The 12,189-nt window shown below is 39.5% G+C and overlaps 1 protein-coding gene across 3 annotated transcripts in view; it reads right to left on the reverse strand.

Annotated features, from left to right (window-relative positions):
* Positions 1-12,189, reverse strand: part of LOC129242993 (uncharacterized) — a 30,390-nt gene that overhangs the window by 5,956 nt on the left and 12,245 nt on the right. Inside the window, exon 3 of one of the 3 annotated variants that reach the window (XM_054879994.1) lies at positions 3,281-3,899. The exons of 1 other annotated variant lie outside the window; for it this stretch is intronic. In XM_054879994.1, the coding sequence (XP_054735969.1) occupies positions 3,281-3,880 (600 nt within the window). In that variant the 5' untranslated portion in view covers positions 3,881-3,899. Of the gene's footprint in view, positions 1-137; positions 633-3,280; positions 3,900-12,189 lie in introns of those variants that run through there. One more of the 3 variants, XM_054879995.1, reaches the window with a different exon arrangement.

A 12,189-nucleotide genomic window follows, 5' to 3' on the forward strand; every position in this document is an offset into this window, starting at 1 on the left:
GATCATGTTGTCCTAGCAACTCAGACCCTGCCATAGTATATGGTAACAATATTTTATGAATAAAATATATTATATCGTCTATTTTCTTATTTACATGAATATAAAGAGAGACAAGTTATTAAACTGGATTCACTTACAACACGTTGAGCATTATTTTCCGATGATGTACACTCCGCCATGTCCACAGTATTCAGTTCATGTAAATCACTGTCTGGATTTTCACGCGCTGCTTTTTTTCCTGCACGATATTCTCGGCAAACTTGAGCATTGCTTTTTTTCGTTCTCGTTATTGCAGGCGCATTTGAACATTGTGCTATCGGAGAAACGAAATCTCTATGAGTCGATGTTGATGGCAGTGGATCGTTTGTATGAACTATAGCTTCACACACAACATAATTAGGTCCATGATACTGATGAAATGACCGCCCATCGACTGATCGATTTACGGAGAAATGTTCTTCATCGATATCCTGATGCACAGATGACAAATTATCACTTATCGTACAACCGGAGGATTCACTGTCACGGTGTTCAACAGTAGCTCTTAATTTTTTACGCTCCAAATACTCACGTTGCCGTTCAGCACCTGTTTTCGGTTTCCGTTTTTGATTTGATGCCATATTTAGCAGAAATCAATCAACAAAACAAAATATGTTTGTAAGATTTGCTCAAAACTACACACACACTCTATGACGCGTCTCGCGTTACTAATGGCGACCGCATTACATTCACGACGACACGCCACGCCAGTCTTTTAACAGATGGCGCTGGCATAGCGTCACATGTCGATGAAACGCTAGTTTTACTCCTCACAGCGTTTCATCCACGCCACGCTTTTAACAGATGGCGCTGGCGTAGCGTCACATGTCGATGAAACGCTATGGTTTTACTCCTCACAGCGTTTCATCCTTCGAGGCAAAAGAAGTTTCACTTCAAAAAATTTATAAAATTTGCAAAACTTATACATTTTTGAAAAGTTGTTATATTTGTTTTAAATTACCAGGTTACGGCCCGTATTATAACGTGCGAAGGTTTTCCTTTTCATTTGGTGGTCAGCGGTAAGTTTTGGAGCGGATTTCATTTTAGAGAACTTAATACTGCCCGAACGCTTTAAGACTCGACTTAACGTGGCCCGAGAAACATTGAAATCACATTCAGCTTTGATATCACGTAAGCTCTTTGTACTGTTCGCGCCACGCGAATAACTTTTCGCACTTCACGGGTGCTTAAAATTTGTTTTCGTCCACGCTGGTTATTTGTAGCTCCGTACTTTTCTTTCTTTTTTAAAAAATTTCGCACCACACAATCACTTCTTTCTATTAGACGGCTTATTTCCCGAAATGACTTTTCTTCGGAAGCAAAAGCTAAAATTTTACCCATTTCCATTTCTGTAAGTTGTGTGCCACGCGGCATTTTGATATAAAATGACAAGACACCTGCAGATTTCTACATTTCTTAATAACCGCACTATGCTTTTATAATTTTGCAACAGTTATGTTGTCTGTTGTCTACACTCTCTTTTGCTTGATACAAATGATGATTTTTTTGTTGCTTGCTGTGTGAAGTTGTTTCCTTAACACACTTGTGTAAACAGTGCATGTAAAAATATTTGCTCTAAAACACAATAAAAAGTATAAACACAATTATTTTGCGCTTATAACAAGAAATGATAGCATATAAGATTGCGTCTTGCGAATACGCTGCGTCGTCGTGGTCCAAGAATACCCAAACAGAAGGAGGGAAATTACTGGTTTGTGAAGGGAAGCGTAGACGAAAGCAATAGAAACTACCGAACACAAGAAATTATACAAACAAACCTACACTTTCTAGCCATGGCATGTTCCGCATAAAACTGCGAAAAAAACCGCATTCGGAGGTATTTTTCATTAGTTTGTTTAGTTTAAATGTCACAAATCACAATATTACCAAGCCATTCACCGAATTTTTAAAAACGTGTAAGTTCTCCTCACATTGTTTGTTTTGTTTATATGTTTTGTATTATTATGGTGCATGACGTAATGGTTTCCGGAAGGCGCCATCCTCGGTATGCAATTCGCCATACGCTTATAATTACGCATATATTTCTCTTTATATGATTCTATTCGGTTTCGAAATATCGATAAATTCGCCAAATAATATTCGGAGATCAGTCTCGAATTCCGCAAAGTAAAAACCTTCGTAAGACTTAACACGTTCCCTGTCCGCTGAGCCACATATGGTTCAGGAAACGTGCGCCTGATAAGCACTAATACGTTCCTGAGCCATATGTGTGTCAGGGGGTAAAACTTCTAAAGCAAATTATTCGACTGGACGTAACGGAACTGTGCAGTTTCTGCACTGGACGTGCTGGTACGATAATAAAGTAAAGAAAAACGCCGGGACATACGAAAAATATTTTTATTGTACCCAGAAATCACAAATTATTTTTAATTATTTCTTATTACGACACTCCCAGGCTTACCAAAATCAGCAATATCGGGGTCACGCCCTATGTAAATATCATAATTCCAGGCAAAACCCTCTTCTGTGCACAGTTTATAGATTTTCAAGCCGTATTTATGAGCTTTTGATGGGTTGTATTGACGGAAAGATATCCTGCCTCTAAACGGCATCATCGAATCGTCAATGACGATACATTCACCAGGTATTAGTAAGCTCTTCCAGTTATTGATAACAAGGTCCAAAAGTGGTTTTATTTTGTATAGACGTTCGTTTTGATCCCTCGGAACTTCATTATCAACAAAGTGCCAGCAACGTAATATTGACGAGAACCGATTATATGACATGTTTACGTTGTGAAATATTGGACTTGTCGGTCAATTTTGCATTTTTGTATTGGGACAGGGAACGTGTTAAGTCTGGTTATTGATTTTGATAGTCAATAGAATTTTGCCAGTTTATGAGGTTAGGGGTAGTTTCAAAAAATTGAATTTTTGGCTTTTTCGTAAAGTATCTATAATATCTTACAAATATTGTGTTAAAATTTGAAGTGAATCCGACAAATACTTTTAGTGTTATTCAACAATTAACAAAGGGCGTCTCTTTGATACAAAGTGGCGCGAAATTCATCAGCCTATCGGAAGATTTATAATTTTGGCAAATGGCGCCGTATGATACATCAATCCTATTCGACCCTTTTGAAATAGGAAGCTGCAGTATACAAATAGACAAGCAATGGAGCGCGTAAAGGTCAAAATAAAGATTTCCATCGCTCAAAATTACTTTTTTATAGGTAGAAAAATTATTCAAAGACAGTATGAAAAGACCAATTTTGAGCCACCTCGATTAATGATGCCCATTTAGTGTTCCAAGTAGATTGTGCCTGAACTTCAATTTGAGCTGAGTAAGTACTTGGTTGTACAGTAGTTGCAGCTGCTTTCTGTGCAGGAGTTTTGGATGCAGCGATCCGCTGTCTGTACTCCCGTTGTATTTGTGCCTTTGTTTTTGGAGCAGCAGTTGTCGCTTCTAGAGAACCACTGGCAATAACCAAGTTAGCAGTTTGGCGTAATCTGTTGTTTCGATCTCTTGCATTACGTGCTTTTCTTGCAGCTGCTTTCTGTGCAGGAGTTTGGGATGTAGCAATCCGCTGTCTGTACTCACGTTGTATTTGTGCCTTTGTTTTTGGAGCAGCAGTTATTGGTTCTGCAAATGGCGTCGCAAAGGTAGATGCAACAGCAGCCTGCGCAGGAGTTCTAGATGCTGCGATACGCTGTCTGTACTCACGTTGTTTTTGTGCTTTCGATTTTGAAGCAGTGATTATTGGCTGCGCGAATGGCGTTGCTAAAGTAGATGTTACAGCATCTTGAACCTCCATGGGTTCACTCATCGAAGGTAGTGGCTCATTCGTGACATCCCCTAGTTCGTCAGGTTGTTTTTCCATGGTGCGATTGTAAGCGGTTCTGCAAAATGATCGGCGTTCGAAACAATTTAGAAAAGTTTTTCATAAAATTCTTTCGTTCAGAAAATCATTTTAAATTTACAAAATACTTGAATAAAATTTATTGTTTCAATTTCTACTCGACTGTTAAAATTTAATTTTTGATTTTATTATTTTATCATAATACATTTTGTATTAACATTATTTCTTTCAGCTAGTAAACTGAATAAAAGTTGCTGTTCAATTAGTTACTCAATTATTTTTGAAAATTTAATTGTAATTTGTTACGAGTATATCACTGTTATATTTTTGAATAATTTACTATAAGAATAATCTGTGATTAAATTATTGTTCATAAATCTTAAATTTAAAATTTAAAATTTGGAAACATTAAAATTTTTGTAACTCTAGCTTTCAAAAAGCCCTCCTCAATGTGGTTGATTTAGGAGAAAATTGTTCCCTTTGACGGCTGGCTGGTCCAACCTGTCATTTCAGACATGTTGTTATGATATGTGGAAGATTTAACATTTATGTTTTAATTTTTTGAAATCGTAGCTACGCTCGATAATTATTTCAATCGAATAGTAAATCCATTGATTTTTTACTCATCGTGAAATAGTTCTGTTAACTTATTGTTGTATAGGTTTGTCAATTAGAGCATAACCTATAATCGCTGCACTAGTGGACCGATGTTATTTATTTAAATGATGAAAGCACGAATATTCGACAATATATCACTGAACATATATTCAATATCGAAAGATTCATTACCTTTATCGCCGCAATTATCGTTGCTATAAACAATTGACACCACATTCACTTTTCACTGCACTTCACACTTAACGAAAACGTGTAAATTATACATTATTATTTTAACTGAATCAGTGTGAAGTTGTTTAGTAGCGAAATGTCGAAAAAATGGGCTCTGATTCCTTATTGGGTGAAATTGAGGGGCGCTTTGAATTAGTCTACATAGTATTATTGTATAGCAGTTGTCCGGGCGCATCACTCACTCAAGTAGGAGAGAGACAGATGTCGAACGTTGCCGAACGCAGAGGCCGATTGTGCCTTTTTATCGCTCGTTCCGCGCTCTCGCTTGCACTTCAAGCCTTAAATGGAACGCCTCAGAGCAAGATAACGTCGCGTGAGTCATGTTTTTTGGTGCGTGCAGCCAGCTCCATCGAATTATAAGACGTTGGCCCCTATTATGAGTTGCATTCGATCTTCGATATTCGTTGGTTGTCGAAGATCGAAAATCGAATGTCAATTTGGTATTATGAGCGGTGCAGCCCTGTCGAAATTTTCGTTGAATACCGAATTTAGAGTCGAATGCAGTTTTGCTTTCGACTGTGTTGCGTATTGTGGGTAAACTTGTTAAAATGTAAGTTGTTTGCGATTATTTATAGTTTTATAGTAACCAAATAATAAATATATACTAATTTTGTTAATTTTATGCAGGTCGAACGTCGTGAGTACCAAACAGCAACTAGAAAAACTAGTTGCATTAATGGAAGAGAATCCACAATTTGCAAAAGGGATTTGCAGCAAAGTACATGCATGGGACCACCAATTAGAACGGCAGCAAAATGGATTAAGGTTAATAATGTTTTTTTTTTGTGTGATGTTTATATAAGTACATTTTTCCCTTGGCAGGTATGGGCTGACATGAAGTCAAAAGCGAAAAAAAAAATGTCGCAAAACAAAGCTGAGCTCCGAGCAACAGGAGGGGGCCCTAACAAACTTCAGGGACTTTCAAATACTGAAGAAAGCATAATCGGTTTGCTGCAATTTGATGTCTGCATAAATCCGCCTGGGGTGGAATTTGCCCTGGATACAACTACCAGTGACTAGTTCACAGTTTTGTCCGCGTCAAATCCCAGCCCAGAGCTTCTGGTCCAAAACTATGAGGAAAGTGAAGTCGATTTAAATTTAAATGTTCACAAGGAGCCAGCAGGAAAAACCAGAACAAACAAAAAGTCTCAAAAAGCAGAGAGATTGAGGTTACTGGAGTTGCAGACTGATGGCCAAAAACAATTTTATGAACAAATGATATCTACATTGCACAAAATCAAGCAAAGTGCTGCAGAAACAGCGAAATACTCAAAAAAAATTACGAGTTAAAAAAAAACGCAACCGACGAACTCTTGCAACTAAAACGGGAGAAATTGCGCGTTTACAAAGAAGAAGTTCTGAGGAAGCAACAAGACCGCAGATCAAAACTACAATTAAAAGTAGCGATTTTAGAGATCAAAAAGAAATTGCTATCGAAATAATTTTTATACTTAGTGTTAAGGAAACTGAAGTGATATTTTTTGTTTTATATTAGTATAAGGAAAAGACTGTATATATATTATTTAAAGTAGGTTGAACAAATGAATTAATGTTTTCTATTAAAGAAATGAGATTGATTTTGAACTAAATAGCAAATTGAAATACGTAGAACTGAAATACATATTTTTTTCGAATAACGAATAACTGAATAAAGAAAATTTATAACAAAAATAAAACAGAAACTGTGGCATAAAGGTTTCTATTTAATACTTTTTAGATTTTTCTATAATATTCTAAGAATTTCATTTCTTATGTTTTCTGCTTCTCCGTTATTTGACTCCACTTCAATATCTTCAGCATCATCGTTGGGTATTTGCTATAAAAATGTGCTTTTCTTTGTTGCAGATAAGCCTCTGTGCTACTAAATTTTACCCATCTTTGGCAAATATAATTTTCCAGGACATCTATTATTTCTGATAGCACAACAGACACAGTGGGTTGAGCAAGTTCTATCATACCTTCATTACCAATACTCAATTGGTACGATCCCTGAGCACAAAATCGCAGAACTGTGGCTAGCTTTAAAATATTAGATAATCTAAAGTTCTTTAAAAATCTGTAAGCAAATTTCTGTAATATTAAGTACGTCAACACATTTTGAAAATTCTGAACTTACTCAGTGGAAGCCATTTCTAGGGGGTTGGAGGCGTCCCTCAACTGTTTTCTACTTCTAGCTAGTTCCACTAATCTTTCATCGTCCGATGAATCGTCGAACCACAACTCCGTTGTACACATTTTCACATAAATTACTTTTTTTAACTTTTAAAAATAATGTTAGCAAAGAATTTCAACACAATCGGGTTTTCTTTTATTTTGATTTGCTGTATTAGCTGAGAAAAAATTATCTATTGTAAATGCGTCGAGCGATCGAAATTCACAATAGTCCTATTCTTCAACGAATGAGCACCATAATACCAAATGAAAATTCGTTCGATCAGCACTTTCGGCTACAGTCGAAGATCGAATGTTGCTCATAATAGGGGCCGTTGTCACGTCAAAAGTTTGTGTTACAACGCAGTGCAATTGCGTTGTAATCAGTAACTATTTAAGTAAGCACTAAAAAATGCATATTTGCCCTGCACTTCACGAGTTCGATCCAAAGTATGTAAAGCGAACGAAGAAAGCTCGTTCTTTTACTTTGGAGCCATCGCCGTGTGCAGACGAGTGCGTTAAAGCACAAATCTAAGTATACGAGTATACATATGTATATGCATGTATATGTACATGTATATATATATGCATATACATACATGTACGTATATAACATATATATGTATGTACTACTGTGGGCAAAAAGTAAGATGAATTTGGTTGTAAAATGAAAAATCTTTATTTATTCTTGTAAATCAATTTCATCCCCTTCAAAATAATCCCCTCTCGATGAAATTCACTTATGCCAACGATTTTTCCAATCCCCGAAACATGCCAAATAGTCCATTTCCGGTATAGCCATCAGCACCTTCTTCGATTCAGCTTTTAACTCCTCAATCGACTCGAAACGCGTTCCCCGGAGTGGTCTCTTGAGTTTTGGGAATAGCCAGAAGTCACACGGAGCCAAATCAGGCGAATACGGTGGTTGCGGAACGATATGCGTTGAATTTTTGGCGAAATGGTCACGAAGAATGAGTGCAGTGTGAGACGGTGCATTATCGTGATGTAAAAACCAAGAGTTGTTGGCCCATAATTCTGGTCTTTTTAGACGAATTGCTTCACGTAAACGACGCATAACGCTCAAATAATATTCCTTATTAACAGTTTGGCCAGGTGGAAGGAATTCATAGTGCACCACACCACTGTCATCATGACCTTTATTTTTGAACGACTTTGACGTGCTCTTTTCGGTCTGGCCTCGCCTTTAGCACGATATTCGCTTGATTGGTCGGTTGTTTCAGGGTCGTAAGCATAAATCCAAGTCTCATCTCCCGTAATTATGCATTTGAGCTTGTCCTGATAGTCTGAAAGCATTGTTTCACACACATCAACGCGACGACTTTTTCCAAGAAATTGAGAGTTTTCGGTACCAAACGAGATTTGACTTTTCGTAGGCCCAAATGGTCTTTCAAAATGGGTTTCACAGATCCTTCTGATATTCCGATCATATCAGTAACAGTCAACCGACGATTTTTGAGCACTAACTCCTTCACTTTATTGACGTGTTGGTCATCTGTTGACGTCGATGGTCGTCCGGAGCGCTCCAAGTCATCAACACGTTCTCGACCCTCTTTGAAGTCTTTGTACCACTTATAAACATTTTTCTGCGACATGGTCGAATCACCAAATGCCTTCTGCAACATGCTAAACGTTTCCGCAGCCGAAATTTCATTCCGCAAACAAAATTTGATGGCACTTCTCTGCTCAATCAAATCAGACATTGTAAAAATCGAAAAATGCACTCTTGGTCGTTTGGTAAACGCAAGCGTAAATATATTACTGATAATGACATTCACATGAAAGTTGGCCCAGATGTTATTAACAGTGCTGCCAACTCATGAAAAAAATAACTACAGCGAAATTTTAATCCCACGAAATTTGACAAATAAATTCACCTTACTTTTTGCCCACAGTAGTAAATAAGTATAAATAATAAAATGAATTGTAAAATATTTTTTGTTAATTATTTATGTAAAATATTCAAAAAAAAAAAAGCAGCCCACGTTTCAACAGTTTGGAATTACAAAATAAAACATAATTTCTTATAAACTTCTTTACACACATCGCCACGTTAGACGTATCTTTGCTGCAACACTCTTAAGTAGTTCATCTACTGCCTCTTTCATACAAGGTGGGTGAGTTAAGTGTTTGTTCTCACTGTATGAGTCTTTCTTAGGACTGACTATGACCACTATGAGGACGGCACAGGTCGTAGATAAGCGCAATACAGATGGTTATTCCAACTCCATAGCCTCTACTAAGCCAAGACCGTTAGTGCGTGATGAGGAATCACATCCAGCGCGAGGTAACCCTGCTACTTAACTCAGTAAGATCCCTTGTTGTCGGATGACAAAAAGAGTGATTACCGAGTTAAAACAGAACACTATGGATCTAGACTTGAACTGTCGATAACGGGTTGCTCTTCAACAGTGGCTCCCTTGAAGAGTAGAGTATTAACAGGGCCACTACACAAATGGAAATGAGTACAAATAAGGACTACTCTGCACGGGGTACCCACACTTGTGGTAATCCTCCCGCTGGTTGTGCAGGCCCAAAACTCATTCACCACCACGACGACCAAGGTTGAAAATCAGGGCCCTGGAGGAAGCAAACTACTGGTTGAGGATGGACACCTATTGGATGGTGCATCCTCGTCAGGCTCTATACGTAGCTCTATAGAGAGCCTGTTACTGGGCGAAAATGAGCTTGGCTCAGCGGAACCAGCGAAAGCAATGGTGATGCAGGCGACCCTTGCAAACCCTTTAGCTGATCCTGGGGAGGTTGCGCTAACTCATTTACCTCTCAGTGTTCTGACGCTTTCTTCTACGGACGGAAGTAACGTGCTTAATTTGGATACAAATCCGAAAAGTATCATTGCACTAACGGCTATAAAGAAAGCGTCTGATTCGGGAGGCAATTTGGAGGACGCAGACGTGGTTATGACGCAGGTAACCCCTGCCTGTCATGTCACCACGACTGAGAAAACCAAATTGGGTCCTGTCCTGGCACCAGTTTCGACGACTGTTGGAGCTATGGTTAATCCGAGTTCACGCTCAGAAAGTACCAGCGCACCAATGGCCGCGGAACGGATGCCAGCTTCAGGAGAAAATCTGTCTAATAGGCAGAAAAAGACGCAAAGGCAGAGGCACTGCCACGCGAGCCGGAGTTGCGGCTCATCTGCCTTCGTCCACTCCTAAAAGCCGAATCTGGCAAGAGGAACAGATCTGATATGACCCATCTGATCCAGCCACCTTGACAGATGAAGCGACGGTGAGCGCACCAGTTGGCAAGAGGAAGTAGAAAAGGCGGAAGGGTAATAAACCGGAATCCGAAGTAAGCAACCTTAGGCAACAGGTTGTAGTGACTGCAGGAGGAGCCTCTTGCAGCAATCACGTACCTGGCAGTAGTACTAACGAATCCAGTGGAACGAGTGCCACGGGGGCTAAGAGCGCAGTAGTGAGCGCGAAACCGAGTCCGCCTAGTGGAGATCTATGGCGATGGGCATATCCAATTGTCCCAAAAACAATTGGATTTTGTTGACAGTCAAGTCTGGGAAGCGACTTCCCTCCCTAGATTCGAACGAATGAGAGTTAAGCAAGGTATCTTGAAGGTATAATGCTCAAACACTCAATCGCTCGAATGGCTGACCAAAACTGTGGCTGCAATGCTAGCGTTTGAAGGATGTAAGTTTGTCATTCGGTAAACGAACAAAATTCAAAAACTGGTGGGGGTGAGCATGCTGATTCCTGGGCTTCCAAGGGAGCCGCATGCGATCATCTCTAGGCTCCATGCCCTGAACGAGGGACTTGGTATGAAGCACTGCAGATCATACCACTATACCGAAGCGGGGACGGATTCTTAATATGGAAACTGTTCCCAATTGGTTCTTGGTGTGGATCCAGAATCGTTGAAGGTCATACGGTCGAGGAGGTATGGAAGGCGCCTATATTTGAATCTGGGAGGGATACTAGTTACCGTCCTCGAATCATGTATAGGAAAAGTGTAAGATTGGAATTATGGGTGTCCATATGTCATCAAATATTTCATTTACGCAAATTAACTTGCAGCATAGCATATCGGCTACAGCTCTTTTATGCCACAGTCAAGCGAAACTGCACACAAATCCTCACATAATATTAACTAAAAAACCATGGGTGTCTAAATGACAAATACAAGGCTTGGGAGGTATAAAGTGGGGGTCTATCTTGTATAAAGAGGGAGAAGTCCGTCCGCGTACGTGTATTACAACCCGAAAGCGGTTGATTGCACTTTGTTAAGACAATTCTGCTGTCAAGACATAGTTGCAGTCAAAATAAAGTACCTATTAGAGGGGAAAGAAGTAGAGACAATTGGCACTCGCCAGGACGTTGGCACCCGCCCGACTTTTGTGACCAGCAGAAGGCAGGAAGTGATTGATATGAAATATAGAAAGTTCTCGATAAAAATTCCCTGTTGGACCAACGTTATATAGAGTTCAGGCTTGCGGCCGAGACAATCTCGACCCCAGCAGGCCGGAATCCTCCTCACTAAATGTTCCGAAACTTGATATTCCCAAACTCCGAACAATAACTGCGATTGAAGAAGCCACAAACTCATTGGGGCAAACTTTGATCGAGTGTTACAATAAGGTGTGCCCGGAACGTAGGAGAAAAGAGGGTAAGACAGTACCTTGGTACATCGCCGAACTCTCGAAACTCCGGAAAACTTCCAGGAAACTTCTTAACAGAGCTCTTAAAACTCAGTTGGAAGGAGATTGGACTGCCTACCGAAAGCTGAGGAAGGAATATAAAAAGAAAATTATATCATCTAAATTGGACTCTTATCCTATCCTACAATCCTACAAAAGTACCTTAGTGCTTTTCACTAGGAAACGCAATATGAAAGGCCTGTTACTACCTAAATTGAAAGGGGTAACACTGCAACTGTCTTCTGAGGTTAAATATTTAGGAGTAATCCTAGATAGTAAGCTTAGCTGGAAGAAGCACGACGAGCAGACGGTCACTCGAACACTAAAAGTCTTCTGGCAGTGTAATAGAACCTTGACAAGACATGAGGTCTAAGATCGGCGATACTGCACTGACTGTACCTCACCCTGATTAGACCCACTATTAAATCCGCCTCTGTGCCACAATGGTTAATTCCAGAGTAAAACCATGAAACAGGCTACAGAGAAGTGTGTGCTTGGGTATCACAGGTGCCATGAGTACGACATCTCTGATGCCCTTAATGCCATTCTGAACTTGCAACCTCTTCAAATGCGAAAGGAAGCAATGAAGGCGGCGTACAGGCTCAAGTTAAACTGAGTCTGGTGAAATGAAGTAAGCAGTGGC

This window comes from Anastrepha obliqua, chromosome 3, assembly GCF_027943255.1.
Source record: "Anastrepha obliqua isolate idAnaObli1 chromosome 3, idAnaObli1_1.0, whole genome shotgun sequence".
In the NCBI taxonomy this organism is placed as follows: Eukaryota; Metazoa; Arthropoda; class Insecta; order Diptera; family Tephritidae; genus Anastrepha; species Anastrepha obliqua.